This window comes from Scyliorhinus torazame, chromosome 12, assembly GCF_047496885.1.
Source record: "Scyliorhinus torazame isolate Kashiwa2021f chromosome 12, sScyTor2.1, whole genome shotgun sequence".
Classification (NCBI taxonomy): Eukaryota; Metazoa; Chordata; class Chondrichthyes; order Carcharhiniformes; family Scyliorhinidae; genus Scyliorhinus; species Scyliorhinus torazame.
The window spans coordinates 57,264,091-57,288,365 of NC_092718.1; the positions used below are offsets into that span (position 1 = coordinate 57,264,091).

General features: G+C 47.2%; 1 protein-coding gene across 1 annotated transcript in view; it reads left to right on the top strand.

Moving 5' to 3' along the window:
• The window catches only part of adamtsl3 (ADAMTS-like 3), an 869,253-nt gene that overhangs the window by 612,128 nt on the left and 232,850 nt on the right, over positions 1-24,275 (top strand). The window contains 4 exon segments of the mRNA XM_072468743.1: positions 5,691-5,838; positions 14,567-14,651; positions 18,380-18,678; positions 20,302-20,431. Coding sequence (XP_072324844.1) covers positions 5,691-5,838; positions 14,567-14,651; positions 18,380-18,678; positions 20,302-20,431 — 662 coding nt within the window.

The window sequence follows — 24,275 nt, forward strand, 5'->3', positions numbered from 1 at the left end:
ATTGAATGAGAGAGAGAGAAACCTTGTGTAAGACTTCTCCGATAGTAATTGTTAGGCCACCCTGGGAAATGTGTGGTCAATTCCAGCCCCATGTGCCCTAGAGTCACAACACAAGTGAATTAACCAATAATTATTTTCTACATTCCTGAAATCCTTGGCCCTTGATCTATAACAAGGATAATGGTGATCTCTGCAGTAAATGCAGCTGAATAACAACAAGCTAACCTTCTATCACTGTCCCACCCTCTGCCCACACAAACACAAGACAGACGGACACAGAGGGCCGAGGGGAGGGTGAAAATAAGAAGGTTGATGGTCAAAAGATAAGAGTCTTTGCTTCCAGTGACGGCTCTCAAGTCTTTGCAGTTCCAAGAGAATGGCACCCAGACATACTGGTGAGAAAGATAATCCTCACAGTGGCCATATGGAGAGGGTTTAGTTGGATCTTTTGAGAGAGGAATAGTTGGACTCCTCCACCCAGACTGCAGAATCAAAAGTGAAACTAAAATGGAGCCTTGTGGCTCTGAGAACATTTAAGTCTGTCATTCCAATCACCGCCTGTTACCAAGAAAAGCTCAGTCTTTTGGGCCAGTCCATTGGTTTGTCAGCCAAATCAATCAAACCGAGACCCAGCCTATGTTTAATCACCAGCCTAAAATAGCACAGCCTTCTGGAATCTGCTTGTTTGAATTAAATGCTGCTTTGCCTTAAAGCCACAGGTCCAGTAAATATCCATGGATCAAAAATGTAATGGCAATAATAAAAGAAAGGGGGAAACAAGGGTATGGACAGGGAATAAACAAGAAGGAACAGGAAGGATCCTTACACAGTGAATATGTGGTAATATTGCTGGAATTACTGTTGTTCAAACTGGATGTATAGCTCTGAGTTAATTAAGCAGACATTGTTTTGGGAAATGTTTGTAGAAGTAACGTTAACTGCAAAAGTAATCTTCTCTCTTTAAGTTTAATTTTATTTCTTTTTTTAAATAAATGTTTATATTTAGTTTAAGTCTTCACAAGTGGTTTGAAATTCTTTCTTCTGACGTCAGATATCTTCTCATAAAATACAAATTGCAAATTGTTGTGGTAGCTTGTTAAAGTTTCCCTTTGGGATTTGGGGAACCTGGCACTTAACACCTGGCCAATATCATAACAAATGGGGAGAAAAATAAAGTGAGCCTCTGTTAAATGTTAATAAAAACATTATGGAGAGAGGGTAGAATATGAAAACTTAAATTGTTTCATGTGTGGTTATAATGGAGTGAGTGCTTGCTGAGAAGGGGAGTGAATAACAGGTAAGCTCTTTCTTTCTTTTTATTTTTTTATCTAGAAGGGATGGCAAGGAAGGTAGTGCAATGTTCCTCCTGCAGAATGTTTGAGGTGAGGGATGCTGTCAGTGTCCCTGCTGATTTCATCTGTGGGAAGTGCACCCATCTCCAGCTCCTCAGGAACCACGTTAGGGAACTGGAGCTGGAGCTGGATGAACTTCGGATCATTCGGGAGGCAGAGGTGGTCAGAGATAGAAGCTTCAGGGATGTAGTTACTCCGAAGAATAAAGATAGATGGGTGACGGTGAGAGGGCTGGGAGGAAGCAGTCATTACAGGGATCCCCTGTGGTCGTTCCCCTTAGTAAGAAGTATACCACTTTGGATACTGTTGGGGGGGGGCTTACCAGGGGTAAGCCATGTGGTACAGGTCTCTGGCACAGAGTCTGTCCCTGTTGCTCAGAAGGGAAGGGGGGAGAGGAGTAGAGCATTAGTCATTGGAGACTCCATAGTTAGGGGGATAAATAGGAGATTCTGTGGGAAGGAGAGAGACTCCCGGTTGGTGTGTTGCCTCCCAGGTGCCAGGGTGCGTGATGTCTCGGATCGTGTTTTTGGGATCCTTAAGGGGGAAGGGGAGCTGCCCCAAGTCGTGGTCTACATAGGTACCAACGACATAGGTAGGAAAAGGGATAGGGATGTAAGGCAGGAATTCAGGGAGTTAGGGTGGAAACTTAGATCTAGGGCAAACAGTTATTATCGCTGGGTTGTTACCCATGCCACATGACAGCGAGACGAGGAATAGGGAGAGAGAGGAGTTGAACACATGGCTACAGGGATGGTGCAGGAGGGAGGGTTTCAGATTTCTGGATAATTGGGGCTCATTCTGGGGTCGGTGGGACCTCTACAAACGGGAAGGTCTACACCTGGACCAGAGGGGTACCAATATCCTGGGGGGGAAATTTGCTCATGCTCTTCGGGAGGGTTTAAACTAGTTCATCAGGGGCTTGGGAACCTGAATTGTAGCTCCAGTATAAGGAGGTTGAGAGTAGTGAGGTCATGAATAAGGTTTTAAAGTTGCAGAAGTGTATCGGCAGGCAGGAAGGTGGTTTAAAGTGTGTCTTCTTCAATGCCAGGAGCATCCGGAATAAGGTGGGTGAACTTGCGACATGGGTTGGTACCTGGGACTTTGATGTTGTGGCCATTTCGGAGACATGGATAGAGCAGGGAGAGGAATGGTTGTTGCAGGTGCCAGGGTTTAGATATTTCAGTAAGCTCAGGGAAGGTGGTAAAAGAGGGGGAGGGGTGGCATTGTTAGTCAAGGACAGTATTACGGTGGCAGAAAGGACGTTTGATGAGGACTCGTCTACTGAGGTAGTATGGGCTGAGGTTAGAAACAGGAAAGGAGAGGTCACACTGTTAGGGGTTTTCTATAGGCCTCCGAAAAGTTCCAGAGATGTAGAGGAAAGGATTGCAAAGATGATTCTGGATAGGAGCGAAAGCAACAGGGTAGTTGTTATGGGGGACTTTAACTTTTCAAATATTGACTGGAAACGCTATAGTTCGAGTACTTTAGACGGGTCCGTTTTTGTCCAATTTGTGCAAGAGGGTTTCCTGCCACAGTATGTAGATAGGCCAACGAGAGGCGAGGCCATATTGGATTTGGTACTGGGTAATGAACCAGGGACAGGTGTTAGATTTGAAGGTAGGTGAGCACTTTGGTGATCGTGACCACAATTCGATTACGTTTACTTTAGTGATGGAATGGGATAGGTATATACCGCAGGGCAAGAGTTATATCTGGGGGAAAGGCAACTATGATGCGATGAGGCAAGACTTAGGATGCATCGGGTGGAGAGGAAAACTGCAGGGGATGGGCACAATGGAAATGTGGAGCTTGTTCAAGGAACAGCTGCTGCATGTCTTTGATAAGTATGTACCTGTCAGGCAGGGAGGAAGTGGTCGAGCAAGGGAACCGTGGTTTACTAAAGCAGTCAAAACACTTGTCAAGAGGAAGAAGGAGGCTTATGTAAAGATGAGACATGAAGGTTCAGTTAGGGCGCTCGAGAGTTACAAGTTAGCTAGGAAGGACCTAAAGAGAGAGCTAAGAAGAGCCAGGAGGGGACATGAGGGCAGCACGGTAGCATTGTGGATAGCACAATTGCTTCACAGCTCTAGGGTCCCAGCTTCGATTCCGGCTTGGATCACTGTCTGTGCGGAGTCTGCACATCCTCCCCGTGTGCGCGTGGGTTTCCTCCGGGTGCTCCGGTTTCCTCCCACATTCCAAAGATGTGCAGGTTAGGTGGATTGTCCATGATAAATTGCCCTTAGTGTCCAAAATTGCCCTTAGTGTTGGATGGGGTTACTGGGTTATGGGGATAGGGTGTAGGTGTTGACCTTGGGTAGGGTGCTCTTTCCAAGAGCCGGTGCAGACTCGATGGGCCGAATGGCCTCCTTCTGCATTGTAAATTCTATGAAATTCTATGAGAAGTCTTTGGCAGGTAGGATCAAGGATAACCCTAAAGCTTTCTATAGATATGTCAGGAATAAAAGAATGACTAGGGTAAGTGTAGGGCCAGTCAAGGACAGTAGTGGGAAGTTGTGCTTGGAGTCCGAGGAGATAGGAGAGGTGCTAAATGAATATTTTTTGTCAGTATTCTCACAGGAAAAAGACAATGTTGTCGAGGAAAATACTGAGATTCAGGCTACTAGACTAGAAGGGCTTGAGGTTCATAAGGAGGAGGTGTTAGCAATTCTGTAAAGTGTGAAAATAGATAAGTCACCTGGGCCGGATGGGATTTATCCTAGGATTCTCTGGGAAGCTAGGGAGGAGATTGCTGAGCCTTTGGCTTTGATCTTTAGGTCATCTTTGTCTACAGGAATAGTGCCAGAAGACTGGAGGATAGCAAATGTTGTCCCCTTGTTCAAGAAGGGGAGTAGAGATAATCCCGGTAACTATAGACCAGTGAGCCTTACTTCTGTTGTGGGCAAAATCTTGGAAAGATTTATAAGAGATAGGATGTATAATCATCTGGAAAGGAATAATTTGATTAGAGATAGTCAACACGGTTACAAACCTTATTGAGTTCTTTGAGAAGGTGACCAAACAAGTGGATGAGGGTAAAGCAGTTGATGTGGTGTATATGGATTTCAGTAAAGCGTTTGATAAGGTTCTCCACGGTAGGCTACTGCAGAAAATACGGAGGCATGGTATTCAGGGTGATTTAGCAGTTTGGATCAGAAATTGGCTAGCTGGAAGAAGACAAAGGGTGGTGGTTGATGGGAAATGTTCAGACTGGAGTCCAGTTACTAGTGGTGTACCACAAGGATCTGTTTTGGGGCCACTGCTGTTTGTCATTTTTATAAATGACTTGGAGGAGGGCGTAGAAGGATGGGTGAGTAAATTTGCAGATGACACTAAAGTCGGTGGAGTTGTGGACAGTGCGGACGGATGTTACAAGTTACAGAGGGACATAGATAAGCTGCAGCGCTGGGCTGAGAGGTGGCAAATGGAGTTTAATGCAGAAAAGTGTGAGGTGATTCATTTTGGAAGGAATAACAGGAAGACAGAGTACTGGGCTAATGGTAAGATTCTTGGCAGTGTGGATGAGTAGAGAGATCTCGGTGTCCATGTACATAGATCCCTGAAAGTTGCCACCCAGTTTGAGAGTGTTGTTAAGAAGGCGTACGGTGTGTTAGCTTTTATTGGTAGAGGGATTGAGTTTCGGAGCCATGAGGTCATGTTGCAGCTGTACAAAACACTAGTGCGGCCGCATTTGGAGTATTGCGTGCAATTCTGGTCGCCGCATTATAGGAAGGATGTAGAAGCATTGGAAAGGGTGCAGAGGAGATTCACCAGAATGTTGCCTGGTATGGAGGGAAGATGTTATGAGGAAAGGCTGAGGGACTTGAGTCTGTTTTCGTTAGAGAGAAGAAGGTTAAGAGGTGACTTAATTGAGGCATACAAGATGATCAGAGGATTGGATAGGGTGGACAGAGAGAGCCTTTTTCCTCGGATGTTGATGTCTAGCACGAGGGGACATAGCTTTAAATTGAGGGGAGATAGATATAAGACAGATGTCAGAGGTAGGTTCTTTACTCAGAGAGTAGTAAGGGCGTGGAATGCCCTGCCTGCAACAGTAGTGGACTCGCCAACACTAAGGGCATTCAAATGGTCATTGGATAGACATATGGACAATAAGGGAATAGTGTAGATGGGCTTTAGAGTGGTTTCACAGGTCGCGCAACATCGAGGGCCGAAGGGCCTGTACTGCGCTGTAATGTTCGATGTTCTAACACGTCTGCACTGAATGTTTGGTAGTATAAATGAAAGAGAACAAGAGTACCATTAATTAGATTGTTTTAACATCTGATCAGTACTCCCTATGAACAAGAAGCAGTTAAGAATCTCAGTGTTTCTTTACAGTGCACAGTAACATGTGGACGAGGACTGCGCTACAGAGTTGTGCTCTGCATAGACTACCGAGGGCAACATACAGGAGGGTGTAATTCGCAGCTCAAACCACACATAAAGGAGGAGTGCACTGTGCTAATTCCATGTTATAAAGCAAAAGGTAATTTTACAACAAGATGCTCTCCGTAAGACAACTCTATTGTTCCACAATTTGCTAAATGTAAGGAATGATTAAGTAGAGTAAACTTGGATACAGTTCTAAAGATCCAATAGTTTCATCCACAAAGAGCTTAATTAGCATTTGTTTTTCAATCTCATGGATGTCATATCTTCTAAAATACGTTGCACTTTTCTGACCTGTTAGATGCCTGCTCCTACTGCTCTTTTTCAAATAGCCCCCTTTCACAGCCTCAGCTGTTGGCTTATTCATGAATTCTGTAAGAGGCGTAGGACAGAGTCGTCGCCCCCCTCCCCCCCCCACAGCCTGTGGCGGCCTGCCATTAGCCGAAGGTGGAATCTTCCGGTCCCGCTGCTGTCAGTGGGGTTTCCCGTTTCCCATTGTCTGCACCCTCCGCCATCTGAGAACGAGGGGCGAGGGGAGTGGACGCTGTCGGCGGGTCTGGAAAATCCAACGGTGGAAACAGCCGGAAAAACCCGTCCGCTATCCACAGGCGACAACATCATCTGTAAATATTCGACCAGCTTCCAATGGCATTCCATTACCCCCTAACTTTACCTCTCTTCCACTTTCATTGGCTTCCCAATTGCTTTTATGTTGTCTCAACCTTAGTGAGCCGGTAACCATCCAGTAACATACTGGTCAGAGGTTGTGTTCTGATGAAGGGACTTCAATCTGAAATCTTGAGCACGATTTAATGGAAAAAGGTCGAAGTGTCATTTTGGATGCGAGTGTTTCTTGACGGGCGCATTGGCGAGATCGCAGCCTGTATTTAACGGCACAGTGCCGGAAATGAGCCCCCTTGAGCTTCTCGCCATTACTGGCTGTCTCGCCATCTGATTCGCCAGACTCACGCCTCAGCATATCGCACTAACAAGTTGGAGCAGCTCTTATACGCTCCCTCACCACTCACTCCCAGTCACACACAAGCATTGCTGCGTGCGTGCAGACCTGCTCCTCGCTTTGGGGATGCCAACCTGGCCAGACTTCCCGACGCTGTTAATGCGACACGAAACATCCTGTTCCCCCGAGGGGGTCGGAGGACCAGCAGCAGGTCCACCTGGGAGGCAGTGGCAGCAGCTGTCAGTGCGGGCAACATGACCAGGAGAAACGCCTCACAAAGAAGACCAACAACCTCCACCGAACTGCACGGGTAAGTTACCACCTCTCTCCTGGCATCAGTTTCACCTGATACCCCTCAAATTCTCAGCCCCACCCTCCACAAATCACTGGCTGACACCTTGCACCCTCAACACATTAGATCTGGGTGCTTGCTCCTCAGCACCCCAAGCATCCACCAACACAACCACTTCATTTCCAGGTGCAGTGCCCACACATACCATCTGCTGGAGACCCTCCCCCCCCCCGACCCATCAAGCGTGCGCCTTGCAATGCCCTCTCTTTCTTCCCCGCAGGAGAAGATAGCCTTGAATAAGCGAGAAAGGGTCAAGATGGGTGTGCGGTGCACCAGAGATCTGAGTCCTCATCTCCGAAAAGGGACGGGCCCTGGAAATCGTGGGGTTGTCTGAGAAGGGAGCAGTCACCTACAGCGAGGTTGGTCTGTGCCACAGAGGTGAAGATCCATTACCCCTTCACCCAGATGGCCTGTCTCAAATGAGTTGTTCATGTCAGACAAAATGATCCTTCCTTCTCACTGACCATATGTCCATTGTCTCTCAGGACCTTCATCTGATGGGGCCGGGCCATCCGGAGTAGTTTCCCCACCCCCCTCCCCCCGCCACCCAAGAAACCACCTCGGAGGAGAGCTCGAAGAAGACAACCATGGAGGTGTCACAGCTATCATTCCCACCTTCCACCAGTGCAGAGACAGACACCTCAGTGGGCAACATTAGTGGACAGGCTTTGGGGCACAATCGGGTGAGCACCACACCGTTGCTGATGCACATCAGTTTGAGGCAGGAACATCCAAGCGAGACAGCAGTCAGAGGTCTACTGGATCCCAGGACTCAGCTGAGTCCCAGTCAGATGCCGAACCTCTGGACAAGAGCTGATGCAGATAATAGCACGCAGCCGTGAGATTCAGGAGGGGATGTCAACGACATTCCAGCAAGTGTATAGCCGATTGGAAGAGTCCCAAAGAGTACGGGCGATGGCGACAATGCATGGCACTGAGGCCAACACTGCGAGGGTGGTGACCGCAGTGGAAAACCTGGAGCACAAAGTCAGCGTCGTGAGTGATGGTGCCCAAGACATAGCTCAGTCTGTGACGACAATGGCTGAGGGCCTCAGCATCATGTCCCAATCACTGAGCGATATGTCCCAGATGCATGTGGACATTGCCGAAGCACTGCAAAGCATGGCCCAAGACCATCACTGAGGGCATCGACACCATGGTGAAGACAATGGGGAACTGCCAGGGTTGGCAGAGACAGATGACCCAGAGGCCTCTGCAGCTCACTCAGCTGCCCCTCCGTCCCATGGAGATCCTCAGGGCCCTACAGGCAATGTCAGGGAGGAAGAAGTGCTGGAAGCCAACCCGGGGCCTGCCACCAAGGAGGTGACAGCGGTCTCCAGTTCTTCCAAATCCCCCCTCCTGGGGGCATGGAGTGGGTGAGCTGATGAACATAGCCTCGTCCTATGAGAAGCAGGTGAGGATGAGGGCCTCGTTGGTCCTCCAGGCATGCTGGACCTTTGCCACCATCAGTCCTCCATCCTCCGTTTAGTGAGGGCCACGAAGAATCTAGCACGAGTTGTGGAATAGAAAGAAATAACATTTATTTACAATAATATATATATATACACACAACAGCAGCAGTAACTCCCTTGCTGCTCACTCCTCTCTAGCTGGTTCCATACTGGCCAGCTCTATTTATGCAGGGAATCTGCTAATTATTTCTCTCCCCCCCCGCCCCCCATTGATTGGGGAAGTTCATACTCCAAGGATTGTGGGATTGCCATTAGTCCCCAGCCAGTGGTAAGCAGACAGGTTATAACATCCCTCCCCCACAAAGTCCAAGGAATCCACCGAAGACCCTGGCGAAGGAGGGCGTCGGACTCGTTTTGCCGCAGGCCGGACACCATTTGCACGAGGTGCTGGATCGGGCGGCGTGTCACGAGACGGAGAATGGCGCTTCCGTGATGAACGGTGTAACGGTTGTACATCCACGGCCCGTGGGCCTGAGGACACCCCCTCTGAGATGTCCTGTGTCTCCATCTCGGAGTCGGAGTCCACTGCGTCCATCATCCGGTGCCCCTATCTCCACGCGGTTCTGCAACGGCCTGCGCAGGCTTTGAGTGCGACACCAGAGGAAGATTGTGAGGAATACTCTCCACTGTGTCTGTTCTCTGTGGCTGTAGAAGTGAGCTCTGGGGGCGGGGAATCTTGGAAGAAATGGTCTTCTAGACCGCACGTGAAGTACATGCTTGCGCTGGAGACGACCCCGGGCTTGCACCTGGTAAGAGATAGGGCCCGTTCGGCGAAAGATAACGGCAGGGTCCCACTGGGCACTACCAGCAAAATTTCGAACGAACACTGGGAGCAAACTGCCAAATTGACCGATGCCGAGAAAGGCCATGTCCCTGCCATTCTTGAGTGCAGCGTACTTTTGCGCCAATGTCCGGGGAAACCATGCTAAGGTGGGTGCAAAGTCTCCGGCCCATTAGGAGTTCCACGGGTCACCCCAGTCACCACATGTGGAGTGGTCCTGTATGAAAACAAAAAATGAGCCAGTCTCTTGTCCATAGACCCGGAAGACTGCTTCTTTAGGCCCCGTTTGAATGTCTGCACTGCGAGCTCCGGCAACCCATTGAAAGCCGGGTGATATGGAGCAGTGCGGATATGGCGTATGCCATTCAACTTCATGAACCTCTCAAACTCCTCACTTGTGAACGGAGTGCCATTGTCCGTGACTAGCACCTCGGGGAGGCCATGCGTACTGAAAGACAAATACATCTTCTCGATTGTTGCGCAGGACGTTGTGCCTACCATCTTATGCACCTCTAACCATTTGGACTGGGCATCGATTAATAGAAGGAACATGATCCTTGAAAAAGGGCCGGTGAAATCCGCATGCAAGCATGCCATTCCCAGTAATGTAGGGGGTGCGGCCGGCGGAAGCTTCTGATGCTCCTGGCAAATGGAGCAGTTTTGGGCCACCTTCTCAATGTCGGCGTCGAGGCCTGGCCACCAGACATAACACTGGGCCAACATTTTAATTTTGGTCACACCCGGATCCCTTAGTATCAACTCCTGTCCTTTTTCCGGGACAATCACATGCGTCCCCCACAAGAGGCTACCATCTTCCATGCTAAATTCTGGCAGCTTGGAGGAAAATGCCCGCAACTCGCCTGGGAGCTGTCTATGCTGCCCAGCATACAGGACTATGTGCCAAACCTTTGACCGGACTGGCTCCATTCACAGGTCTGTGATGCCGTGACAGGCAAGGAGTCCATAAAATTTAGGGTTGCAACCACCTCACCGGTCGTGGGGGTCGACATGGGGCCGGTCGACAAAGGCAGTCGGCTCAGTGCATCGGCATTCGTTATCTGGGTTCCTGGTTTGTGCTCCAGAGAATACTCGTCGGCAGCGAGCAACAAAGCCCAGCGCTGGATCCGTGTGTAAGTAATGGGCGGTATTGGATTATCCTCTTGGAAAAGTCCCAGCAGAGGCTTATGATCAGTCACGATAGTGAAGTGGCGGCCATACACATACTGGTGGAAGCGTTTCACCCCAATGATCACCGCCAGGCCCTCCTTCTCGATCTGGGCGTACTCCTTTCCCGCTGCAGTCAATGTGCGGGAGGCGAAAGCTATCGGCCGCTCGGCCTCGTTCTCCATCTTGTGGGACAGAATGGCCCCAATACCATACGGGGATGCATCACATGTGATGAGCAAAGGCTCCTAATCACCCCAAACCTATGTGGGCTGAAGGCAGTGAGAAAAATGACCACCTGGCGCTCGTTTTCGGTGATGTTGTTTGCCCGGAAATAGTAATGCATCCGTTGTGAGTACTGGTTCCAGCTTTCCAGCGCAGCATCAAAAACATCCAAACGTCTATTCAGAGGCATGGTGTAGCAGGAAAAAAACTTCCAACCTATATCCAACAAAAATCCAGTGAGGCGGTTTCAGCAGCGTAGACAGCTATCCACTTTAACCCTCGTCGCCAGTTTTGTGAGGGCCACGAAGAAACCAGCACGAGTTGTAGAATAGAAAGAAATAACATTTATTTACAATAACATATATTATATACACAACAGCAGCTGTAACTCCCTTGCTGCTCAATCCTCTCTAGCTGGTTCCATACTGGCCAGCTCTATTTATGCAGGGAATCTGCTAATGATTTCTCCGCCCCCTCATTGGGGAAGCTCATATTCCAGAAGGATTGTGGGATTGCCATTAGTCTACAGCCAGTGGTAAGCAGGCAGGTTATAACACTCCGGCTCCTCCCCTCTTGGGTCAACTCCTCATCATCACATGACGCTGTATTCCCTCTTCCTCCTCCAGCCTGTCACCCCGCTGCTGTGCCAGGTTGTGAAGTGCACAGCAGATCATCATAAAGCATTGAAGTGCACCACCAGACAGCTCCAGCCATCGGAGCAGCATTTTGAGCAGTCTGATGCACCATTCAAATGACAGCACAGGTGGCAGCATTGGCCTCATTATACCGGGTCTCAGCTTCGGTCGCTGGTCTCCGCACTGACATCATCAGACAGGACCTCAGCAGGTATTTCTTAATCCCCATGAGCTCGGCCGTCATCCTGGGGTGGTCCTCAAAGATGCTTAGGATCTCTGACTGTCCCAGAATGTAGCTGTCATGCACGCTCCCTGGGTAGTGTGCATACATGTGCATGATCCGGGGGTGGTGGTCGCACTAGAATTGAACATTCAGGGAGTGGAACCCCTTTCTGTTAAAGAAGGGCACTCCCTGATGCCCCTGTGTGTGCAAGGTGACATGCGTGCCATCAATTACCCTCTGGACCTGAGGAATGCAGGCGATGGCGGAGAATCCTGCAGCCCGGGCATCTTGGTGGGCCTGGTCCAGCTCAAAGTTGATAAAGTATGTTGCCCGGGCATACAGGGCCTCCATTATCTCACGGATGCACTTGTGGGCTGTATCTTGTGATATGTTGCACAGGTCCCCACTCACGCCCTGGAATGATCCGGTTGCATACAGGTTCAGGGCTGTGGTGACTTTCACGGTCACCAGGAGCGGGTGTCCTCCTCCTCGACGGGCAGCCAGGTCCACAAGGACATGGCACAGGTGACGAATTGTCTCTTTGTTGAGATGGAGTCTCCTGCGGCTCATGCTGTCGCGTCATCTCCTTGAAAGACAGAACAGCGCCTGTACACCGTGGGCCATCGATGGTGTCCCCCTCTGGGTTCCACCTCGGCCTGATGGGCAGCCAGGTCTTCAGGGTGTGCGGTAGCCCCCTGCACATGGAGTGCCGCCCCCAGCCTGCGTCAACACTGTTTCCTTCCCCGGCGTCTGGCCGTCTAGGCTGCCACCAGCACTGCGAGGGCAGCCTCTGTGGGAATGACATAACGGCATGGTAGCGCCGTGGTTAGCACTGCTGCCTCACAGCACCAGAGATCCGAGTTCAATTTCAGCCTCGGGTAACTGTCTTGACTTTGCACTATCTCCCCACATTAGCGTGAATTTCCTCCGGGTACTACAGGTTCCTCCTACAGTCCAAAGATGTGCAGGTTAGGAAGATTGGCCATGCTAAATTGCCCCTTCGTGTCCAAAACAATTAGGGGTTTACTGGGTTGTGGGGATAGGTTGGGGGAGAGGGCCTGGGTAGGGTGCTCTTTCAGAGGGTCGGTGCAGACCGGTGGGCCGAATGGCCTCCTTCTGCACTGTAGGGATTCTATAATTCTAACCAGCCATATTGTTATATCTGTAAGGATTTGGGGAAGGAGAGAGAGAGACTGACAATCAGGTAGATCTCCACCCGGAGACCCTCAAATCCCCTAAGCCTCCCCACCCTTACGTGTCCCACCATGTCTCCGAATGCCATCCACGGATCCAGTTGTGCTGGAAAACCTCACTCTGCAAATTCACCCCCATAGCAGGAGCCCCTAGACCCCAGACCCCTGCCAATAGCATTAGGGAGACCGTGCTCAGGTGCCGTTCCCTGATCCACACACTTACCCTATTGTTGCAAGGATATTTCCAGTGCTGAAGACCAGTTTGATTGTTGGCTTCTGCCTCTATGGTGCTGACGCTGCTAGAGTTCAGGCAAACTGTTCAGGCTTAAAAGATTGATTGAAATGTCTGAGACATGGCACATGTACCCACAAGAAGCCACTTGAGAGCTGTTGAAGTGCCCTCAAACTAACAATGCCAATTCCTCATTAGCAATAGCTTTCACCTGTGAAGCTAGAGGCTTCTCACAGTCAAAGGAAGTTAAGTGACCTTTAGCATAGAATCGAGAGCAGGGGACTGTCCTGGAAGTGTTTGGTAGGACTGACAGGCAGCAGCTGCAATCACCCCTGTATGGTTATCCACAATATTTAAAGATGGCTTGAAGGCCTTACATACAAAAATCTCCTCACCCCTCCTTGGCCCAGGGCTGCCCCCAACCTTGAAGGGCTCCAGTGCCCTTGAGCTACATGCTGGAAAATGGAAATGGCTACTCATCTCCTCAGTTCACCTCAGCAGCCATTGTGGCAGCTTCACGTTTTAAAAAAGGAGTACTAAATGACGCCCATGTGATTTCTCGCTGTGGAGCTGGTTAATTCCCAGGAGGCTGTTGTATTTGACTTCAGTCTCGCTATTGAGATGCAAGTGAATGCAAATGAGGGTTAATGATATGCTTGCCTTATTTGGGTGCGATCGGAACTCGCCACCAGTAGTGGGCTGGTGAGATGGCAAAATGATTCGCGATCGACGCAAATCTCGATTTTGACTATTTAACCGGTGCATCTAGATTCCGGGTGCATGCGGTGGTTAAATCACACCCGTGAACTCTGTTTCTCTCTCTTCAGGTGCTACCTTAGCTGCTGAGTATATCCAGCATTTTCTGTTTTAAAATTATTAGGTGCTCTCCTGTTCATTTGGTGACTTCCCCAGGATTGTCGTGCCTCTCCTGTTGACCCTCTGATTAATCGATTACTGTCCAAGTGCTCTCTTTCTCTCTTTCTGTCTCTTATTGTTAGATTCCAGTCGCTTCCCGACAATTGATATTGAACTGGCGAGTCTAAAGTTCCCTGGTTTCTCCCACCTTTCTTAAGTGATGGAATGACATTTGCAATTCTCTAATCAAAAGGCAGAATTGATATGATGTACTGAAGGCATGAATTCTTTCAGCTTTATTATATATTTGCATGAAAATTCTGCACTGTATTTGCAAAGCCTGTGGCACTGCCTGTGCGATTCACTAAATATATCACTGGTATCCTACTGAGCTGCTTTTCTGATCATCTAAAGAGGTTACCATTAATAGAGAGCCCAGAGGACTGGTCAAAACATAGAGAGTTCACAGTGTGGGGGGAGAAAGGAGTCTCTGGGCTCCTTGTTCTGCAGACAATATCGATTCCATGGGAGCAGTAGCTTGTTATTCTGGAGAATGGCTCCATGGATTGCATATCTGTTTGATTTAAAATGCACAATAACATTTTGAGCACTTCAGTTGGGGAACTAATACGATTAAACCGACAGGAAAGAATTCTTAATTGAATAGCACAATGTAATTATTGTTCTGAATGAGTCTGGGGACCTATGGGTTTGACATATGCATGGTATTTCCAGAAAAACTTCCTGTGGAAGCTAAAGTACCCTGGATTAAGCAAGCACAGGAACTGCAGGAACCTAGAGCTGCTTCTGAGGAGCCAACGTGAGTTCACGGGTTTTCATTTACACATCATGCTTAATGCAGTATTTGTTTAATAGTGAGACAGCTTTGGCAGTCGTTACCAATGTACTTGCGCAACATGTTTTAGTGGTCTGCAATTTGTACCATTATATATTGATCTATGAGGATTGAAAGCTGGGTTGGATTTTCCCACAAGCTTTGGGACCCCGATGTAGCACGCAATGGGGGTGCCGATCTGCAGTTACGGGCAGTGTTCCCCTCGGGCGGAATCTTTCTCGAGGCAGCCCTGTGATCACCATCCTGTTGAGAATGGCAGGTTGGCCCACTCAGAGCACCAGCCACCAACGCAACCCCGTCAGGAGAGATGGGCGTTGCTGAGGCAGGTTGGTAACTCTTTAATCTGGAGGCACCCTGTGTTTAAGGTTAAAATTATCAGGGAAGGAGCTTCCGGGGTCCCTAAAAGCGGAAGGGTCGTCGTTTCCAAGTTCATCATCCCTGCTGTGGGTGGGACATTTCCTGCCGGTAGATGCCTCTTTGATGCATGGTGCCTTCAGCTCTGTTGCCCCCCTTACCGCACCCTGGCAAGCCGCCTCCAATAAAATGACAGCCTCTGGACGCAGCTGGTGGTCTCACTGCCAGTGACAAAATACTGGCACATCCGTGATATTTGAACTAATTGGGCCTCTAATCAGTAGAATTTGCTGTCTACGTTCATTTTGCAGGCAGCCAATCTGGCTCCCTGCCTGACTTGAGGAGACTTCATTGATCGCAGGAATGCATCAAGAAGCTATCCTGATGCAGCTCCCCACCATTTTCCCATTCACCCGCCCCCCCCCCCCCCCCCCCCCCCCCCATTCCAATTCCACCATCACAGGGCCGGGAAAACACAGTCCATTATTTTTGTGGTACTTTTAGAACTCAGGACAATTTTTTGTTTTACTCCAAGTTCATGTTCATTGATAAGGGGGATGGCTCTGAGACTTAATCAGAGCAAGAATTCTCCGTCCGTTCACTGGCAGCTGGATTCTCTGGTCCCTCTGGCAGCGCACCACCGCCCGCGGGTTTCCCGGTGGCATGGAGTGGCTTCAATGAGAATTCCCATTGACAGGGAGGGAGCAGAAAATCCTGCCGCCAGTGAATGGCGCACCACCTCCCGCCACCGGGAAACGGGTGACTGGGAGGCCGGAGAATCCCGCCCCAGATATTTCTGAAAACCCTCGCCGTGTTTCGGTGTACTACTTCTGAAATGGCATTCCTCTTCATGGTGACAAAACTTTATTTTTCGGTATTGAGCCGAAACATGGATAAGAGCATAGAACATAAAGTGCAGAAAGAGTCCATTCGGCCCATCGAGTCTGCACCGACCCACTTAAGCCCTCACTTCCACCCTGTCCCCGTAACCCAATAACCCTCCTAAACGTTTTAGTCACTAAGGACAATTTATCATGGCCAATCCACCGAATCCTGCACATCTTTGGACTGTGGGAGGAAACCTGAGCACCCGGAGGAAACCCATGCAGACACTGGGAGAACGTGCAGACTCCGCACAGACAGTGACCCAGCGGGAAATCGAACCTGGGACCCTGGCGCTGTGAAGCCACAGTGCTATCCACTTGCACTACCATGCTGCCCATTAAGTTAATCACATCGTTGAAATCCTGCAAAGACCTCCCCTTTTTTGTTGGAAACCCAAGTCCAAAATGTGCAGAAAGTCCTCCTGATTTTTATTAGATATCACAGTTGAAGATTTAGAAGAGTGACTGGAGCCAATTTATGCATTTGTAATTAGGATGTCAAATGGGCTCTTTGAGGGTTTATGTCAACTTGAATTTTACTTTCACTGAATTAAATATTCTAACTGAATTAAATATTCTAACTGACACTTTCTGGTTCAGACTCTGTGCTGCTCACTAATGGTTCTGCAACCTGATTGACGTGATTGCTCATCTTGTTCACATGGGTTCAGATGCTCTGACCAGGGCACTGTTCTTTCTCAATCGTTGGTTAAGATGATCTTCTAGACCAAAATCCTAGAACAAGTCTATGTGCAGGTGCAAATGTAGCAAACGGTTCAGACTTCACAGAAAAAATAGTTTAATAGCTAAGGGGCTCAACCAACATATAAATTGATAACAGTTTGGTCAACTTTTATGCTCCTCGATGTAAAGCATGCCTTTGAACACGTTCGCACGTTCTTAACCATTTGGCCCCAGTGTAGTGACAATCATCTCTCGGGTCAGGGACAGCTAGTTTCAAGGATTTGCTCCATGCTTCAAGTGTCGGCCCCTCATATTTGCACTCCCCAATCCCGATGCAAAATTTAAACAGTACACTGTCCCTGCCGTGTAACATGCAAGGGTCCAAAGAGGAAAATTGGGCCCTTTGTTTTTGATCTTTAAAGTATGAAAATGTTTTCTAAAAGTCTGCTAACAACAGTATTACAGGCAATTGGCACTGAACTATGCATCGGATTGTAACTCCCATGGGAAATAACGTCTGTACTGTGGAAATGACATACAATTCAGTAGCATAGCCATTCCATCATCTAGCGATCTTGTGGTGAATAAGCTTTAATGTGCCAGCAAACCTTCACCATACATCAAAGTAAGTTAAATATTAAGAACAGCCATTGATTGAGTTAAGGAAAGCCATAATGAATAAGAGTGAGTGATGCTAATAAGAGCTGAGCTTAGAATTAACAAGGACGCATTCCTGAGAATTTTGGTGGGCTGTTTTTAAACACAGCGGAGCTAATCCAGATCCATTTGTCAAAATTTTGAAGATTTACATTACAGAACAATAATGATGTTTAGCTTTCAGAAGTTGCATTTCATATTCCTTTGTCCTCCTCCTGGCAGAGAGCCTGAAAAAAAAATGTTGCACAATTGTGTACAATCGAGAGCATTAAAGGTATGTTACCGAGCAAGGGGGATTTCTTGGGGTGGTGAAAATGTGCTGTGTACTTTGCTGGGTGGTTCCTTTTTCCGAAATTAAGTTTTGCTTTGTGCTTAATTCAGTAATTTCATTAGTACAGCGGTGAATCTGCGGTGCTGCATATCGTCAATGGAAAGGGGAACAGGACTGCACAGTTACAACATGTTCAAATCTGGTTCATGGTTAAAATGGCAAGAGAGTCCAGAGCACGAAATGGTGTGTCTCCTAAAGCAAACAGATTGACGAACCCTTAAAAGTGTAGCACAGAATCTGAACCAGAAAGTATCAGTTAAAATAGGAATTCAATGACAAATTAATGCGAGGGGAAGAAAGACTGGGTTAACCAAGAAGGATAAAAGACAAAAAGGAAAGTTTAAAATAAGTATATTTTCTTTTTTAAACAAAGTTTAATTCTCCAAAATAACTAAAAGATGAAGGAGCGGGTTTCCACAATTGTAAAAGCTAATTTTCAGTGCCAAAGATGTTGTTTCATTTTAGGACTTGCCATGCCATTTAAAAGAGACTGGAAATGGGCAAGCTATAACTTTCTGTGACAATCTTAGTCCCTATTTATGAAGTCAATACAGGGACTTAACACCATTCAATGGGAACCCACACAAATGCCCTTTCCATACAGATTTTGGATGAACAAGATACCAAATTCCTTATTTCTAGGTCTAACTGCACACATCCACAAAGGTTGCTGTCTGATTTGTACATAAATAACAGCGAGTGTTGTACTTCTTGTGTGAGGTGGCGGGGGCCACAAAATTTAATATTGCAATAATGTTTTTCATTTTCTTGTTTCTTCACAGGTTCATTCCTGAGCCCTGGTCACAATGCAGTTCTTCATGTGGAGTTGGAAAACAAGTCCGAATCGTCAAGTGCCGTGTTCTGCTTTCATTTTCTCAAACAGTGGAGGAGCTGCCAGATGAGGAATGTGAAGACGATAAGCCACCCACCGAACAAGCTTGTTTCTCTGCACCGTGTGATGGGGCTACTGCAGCATATGAATCAGAGGAGTCTTACCATGATCGGGATGACAATGAGATGGAAGAGCAATTTGACTGGGAATATGAAGGTTTCACTCCATGCTCAGCTTCATGTTTAAAAGGTATCCTTTTAATAACTTCAAATATTGCGCGGTTGAGCTTCTCAACTCTGCTTGGCCCCAAAACTAAGCTCAATGCCACTACAGCGTAATAACATTTCTTTCCATTACTTCAGCAGAAGGACTGACACAAATTAATGTCGGCGGCACTATGGCACAGTGGTTAGCGCTGCTGCCTCACAGCGCCAGGGACCCGGGTTTGATTCTAGGCTTCAGTGACAGCCTGCGTGGATTTCCTCCGGGTGCTCCGGTTTCCTCTCTCAGTCCAAAGATGTTTAGGTGGAGTTACAGGGATAGTGTGGGAGAGTTGGCCTAGGTAGAGTGCTGTTTCAGAGGGTCAGTCCAGACTAGGCCTCCTTCCCCACTGTAAGGATTCAAAGCTGTTTGACTACAGGAAGCACCCGAGTGCAACCCAAGCTTTGCACCTGTATTTTTACAAGTATGTTCATAAGGTAGTGATTCGGAACCTTAGCCCCAGCTACGGTTCCTCGCGTGGGATCATAAAATGGTTACAGCACAAAAGGAAGCCACTAAGCTTTTCATGTGCGTGCTGGCCCTCTGAATGGGCAATTCACTTGTGCCACACCCTTGCCTTTTTCCACATATCCCAACAGATTTTTCCTTTTCAGATGAAGATCCTTTCGGAAGTCTCAATTAACCCTGCCTCCGCCACACTCTCAGGCAGTACAATCCAAAACTGTAGCACTCAGTACCTGAAAAGGATTTTCCTCATGGGGCCATTGTCTTTTTGGCCAGTTACCATAAATCTGTAAGCTCTTGTCCTCATTACTTCCATTAATGCAAACAAGTTCTCCCTACCCACTCCGTCCGAACCTCTCAGGGTTTTAAACACCTCTATCGAATCTCCTCTCTTCTCTTCACCAAAGAGAACAGTCCCAACTTCATCATTTTTTCTCCATCCCTGAAACATTCTGTCTGTCCTAAACTGGATATGGTGCTTCCGTTGAGGCCGGACCAGTTTAACGTAGCTTTCTTGATTTTGTATTCTATGCTGCTGTTGATAAAGTCCAGGACACTGTTTGCTTTATTAACGACTTGCTCAACCTGTCCTGCCACCTTCAATGACTCATGCACAAATACAGTCAGGTCCCTCTGCTCCTGCACCCATTTACAAAAGTGCTTACTTGAGTACAGTGGTGTACAGCCACCAAATTCCTCTCCAACTGCGGACAAAAAGCACCTTATTATCGCTTGATCAAAATCCTGAAACCCCCTTCTTCATACCACTGTGGAAATATCTTCACTACATGCGACTCACTAAAGGGAAGCAAAAAATGAGCAATAAAGGCTGGCTTTGCAAGTGACACATATCTACTGAGGGTGAATTTTTAAAAAAATCTGTATTCTTCAAAATATAAGAGAAGATTACTGCCAAAAGTGACATTCTGGAGTAAACTATCACCTGCTGGATAAAGCATCTGTGCGTGACCTGCTTGTCACACCTCGTTACAAGGTTATCCTGCTGAGTAATCCCAGAACAATATGAATCCAATTTTGATGGTGCACTAGGAGTTATTTATTAACCTATCTTATTTAGCACAGCTTGTGCGATATGTGTGTCAATACTGATTCCTTCGATAATTCTGTGTTTATTTTCACCGTCAGGGAAACAGGAAACGATAGTTGTGTGTCGTAACAAACATACACAGGAAAGTGTGGATAACAACTTGTGCGACACCTTCAAACGTCCCCCACATATGGTTCGAGCTTGTGGTACCGGGCCTTGTCCTCCCAGGTATGTTTCATTCTTCACTTCTGAGAAACAACCTTTGAAGTAGTTTTGCACTTTATATTTTATAATTTATGTTTCACATTTAATGAAAATACACTCAATTCAATTGGACAAGTCTGCAGTGCTGTGCAGGGCGATGATTAAAGACCTAACTCTCGTCTTTCAGTCCTGTGATATAATGTTGGGCTGTAGTTTTGAGACAGAATGGTGTTTTGTGTGAAGCTCCTCATAGGTTACAAATTCACTGATGTCAATGAGATGGAAAATCAGAATCTGGGATATTTCTCTGCTCAATCCATTCTGCTGCATTGGAGAGTCAGGGTGTCCTGACAGATGCACTGCGAGCCTGAGTGAAGTTTTTGATGTCATGATTGCAATGATATGTATATAATCAGGTTAGTGAAGGATTAATTATTACACCTCTGTGTAAATCAAACACTAGAGGGCACCACCACTTCCCTGTACATAAATCAAACCTCAGGGAATGCTGGGTAGTGTTAGTGAAGGAAAAAGCAAGAGAACAGCACTAGAAGGAGATTAGGTTCGATAGAGTTAACACGAGGTTAGATCATAGAATTATTAGTGACTATTTTTGATTATTGATTGCTGCTAGGCAGATTCAATATTACTTTATTATTAACTACAGCTCAGTAGCGTGTGCGAACTTCATTTAATTAATCATTATGCAATAAATTAGTTTTGTTTCAATCTAATGATTGGTGGATTCTTTGTCATCGACACAACGGACCATTCTGGAAGAAAGGACAAAGAACACAACATATTACCACCAAGGGTAATATAACAATGATAATCTGCAAATTTTCAGTGTTCAGGGATTTTGCCACGAGGGATGGGAGAGGCGGTGGGGGTGGGGGGGGGGGGCGATGTGGAGGGAGGAAAATGGAGACAGCTGCTTTTAATGCAGGAATCCTGCAGTTGAAACAACTTGAGGAACCGGAAAGCAACCCCCGATAACAATGGTCCATTAATTTTGCCTGCACTGTCCTTTTAAATTGTAATCGGAGGCCCACCTGGCATTGCAATGATGATGTTGTTTGCATCAAGCATTCCTGAACTGACAATGACAGGAATTATAACATTTTGCATGTGGCAAGATTCTGTCATCATTGCTTTATTTGAACATACTTATTTGCATTTGGGTAAATGCTATATTATGCTAATAAAAACACAGGCAATGATTCAACATTTCCACCCAATTTTCCACACCACGATGAGTCATAGAATGGTTACAGCTCAGAAGGAGGGCATTCGGCTCATCAATTCCACACTGGTTCTTGGCAAGTGATCAGACAGAAAGGTAAAGTATCTGCCTCCAGCCACTATTTTTGAAGCGTAAAACTGCTTTGAACGATACCTGAAAGACCCAGTATCAGTTCATATTCATAACATTTATAGTTACCAGTGATATGTGAAATATGCAGTGACATTCAATGGCATCACCATTGCTGAATCACCCATTATTAACATCGGTGTAACCATTGGCCAGAAACTGAACTGGACCAGCCATATAAATACTGTAGCTACAAGAGCAGGTCAGAAGCTAGGAATCCTACAGAGAGTAACTCACCTCCTGACTCCCCAAACCCTGTCCACCATCTACAAGGCACAAGTCATGAGTGTGATGGAATACTCTCACCACTTGCCTGGATGACTGCAGCTCCAACAAACTCAAGAAGCTCAACACCATCCAGGGCAAAGCAGCCCCACTTGATTGGCACCCCATCCACAAACATTCAATCACTCCACCATCGATGCACAGTGACACCAGTGTGTACCATCTACAAGATGCACTGCAGGGACTCATCAAAGTTCCCGAGATAGTACCTTCCAAACTCATGATTGCTACTTTCTGCAAGGACAAGGGCAACAGACTCATACAAACACCACCACCAGGAGGTTCCCCTCCAAGTCACTCAACTTCCTGACTTGGAAATATATCGTCGACCCTTCACTGTCACTGGGTCAAAATCCTGGAACGACCTCCCTAACAGCACTGTGGGTGTACCTATACCACGGACTGCAACGGTTCAAGAAGGCAGCTCACCGCCACCTTCTCAAGGGCTATTAGGGGTGGACAATAAGTGCTGGTTGAGCCAATGATCCCCACAATAATGTGTGACACTGTGATAAAAGACATTGATTTATGACTCCTGAACCTATGAGTTTCCCGAATGGTGGATCATTGCAATCCCTGGGGAAGCCACTGTGCAGATACCAGCCTTTTCCATGAGGGAGTGGAATACTCTCCTACATGATACACTTGTACCTCCTAGTGTCTAGTCCGTTACATGACAGCATTATAAAGAGCCTGGGAGCAGATTTCTTGCTTACTCCGGTCATGTGGGCATGGTGCAGTTAAACTGAATAAACAGAGGAAGTTGAAAGTTAGTTCCCTTTAGAGCTCATTTCTGCAAAATTAGAAAATACTCTTGGGACCTTGTAACCTTTCAAATAACCAGAAATGTAGTTGTGGTATGAACTGTAGAATCGTATTCTTCCTAATTTTTATGATTGTTTATTTTTTCTACTGATTTGCCTTCAGGAATGTAACCCTGTTGGAAATATCCTTGAAATTTGTGGTTACAGTTTTCAGTAGCCATGAAAGGCCCAATTTTCCTCTTCTGCATTAATCAGAAAGAAATTTGATTGCTGACTTATCAGGCCAGTACATCTTAAAGCAATTCACATACAACCGTTCGTTTTGAAACAGATGAGCAAACAGGGAGGTCTCACCAAAAGGAACCTTCTCATGAACTTTCCTTTTTAACTCAGCTCACTCCCTGAGAAACCAGCAGAATTGTACAGGGAAAGATAAAAATGGAAAGTGAGTTCTGACCTCGAGCTAATGCTGTTAAATGAAAGAGGAAGCGTGGTATTGTATCTGATCAGACCTGCACACGGCTGGAGCAAGCTTTGCTGACACTCTTTAAATCTGTCGTAGCACTATCCGATTCTTGACCAATCACAAAGTGAGGATGCAATGATGACCCGCACTCTGTCAATGCCGGATTTTTCTTTAAAGAGATGCCGGTCGGGGTCAGAATGACTGCAGGAGACCTTGTTTGTGAAGGCCTGTTGAGGCAAAATAATGGAAGGAAGATGTAGAAAGGCTGCCTCTTCGTCTCCAGTTCTCTGACTCTTCCCCTGCAGATCATTCTGGAGGCACTGAGGGTCAGGAAGGACCTGTAGTTTCCCTAGGAGCAGTGGAAGAGGGCAACCACCTAAACTACACAGGCAAGGTTGGGATAATGCAGAGGATGTTAGCAGCAAGGGTGTGGTGGTCATACCTGGGTACAACGTTGAAAGGGTTTGATGACCTGACTGCATCGGGAAAAGTGAGTGCCATCCTCGGTGGCATCGATCACTCTGTGGTCACTCCACTGAGTTTCACACCTTGAAAATCCACACCTTCCTCCTCCTCTCCAGGCACCTCTTCAGGTCTCCATGTAAACAGCCAACACCCTCACTCACCTTAACCCTATTGCCATCTCTCATACATCCCACACAGTCACCGTTCATTCGTGTTCTTATTCCATCAGGTCCATGTATTCCACTTCTCACAGGTATAGCGCTCAGCTTTCTCTCAATGCAGAAGAAGCAGTGGAAATTCAGGGAGAGACAAAGAACGGGGATGGCCCCCCCCCCCCCCCACCCACAACCACCCTAATCGCAGTGTAGGACAACACTTTGGAGATCAAGAGGCTGGCACAGACAATAGGTGGCAACCTCACGGAGAGATGGACATGGCACAAGACCTGGTGACAGCAATAGACATCACACCGGCAAGTGGCGCTTAACAGTCATCCTTATTGAATTGATAACTTCC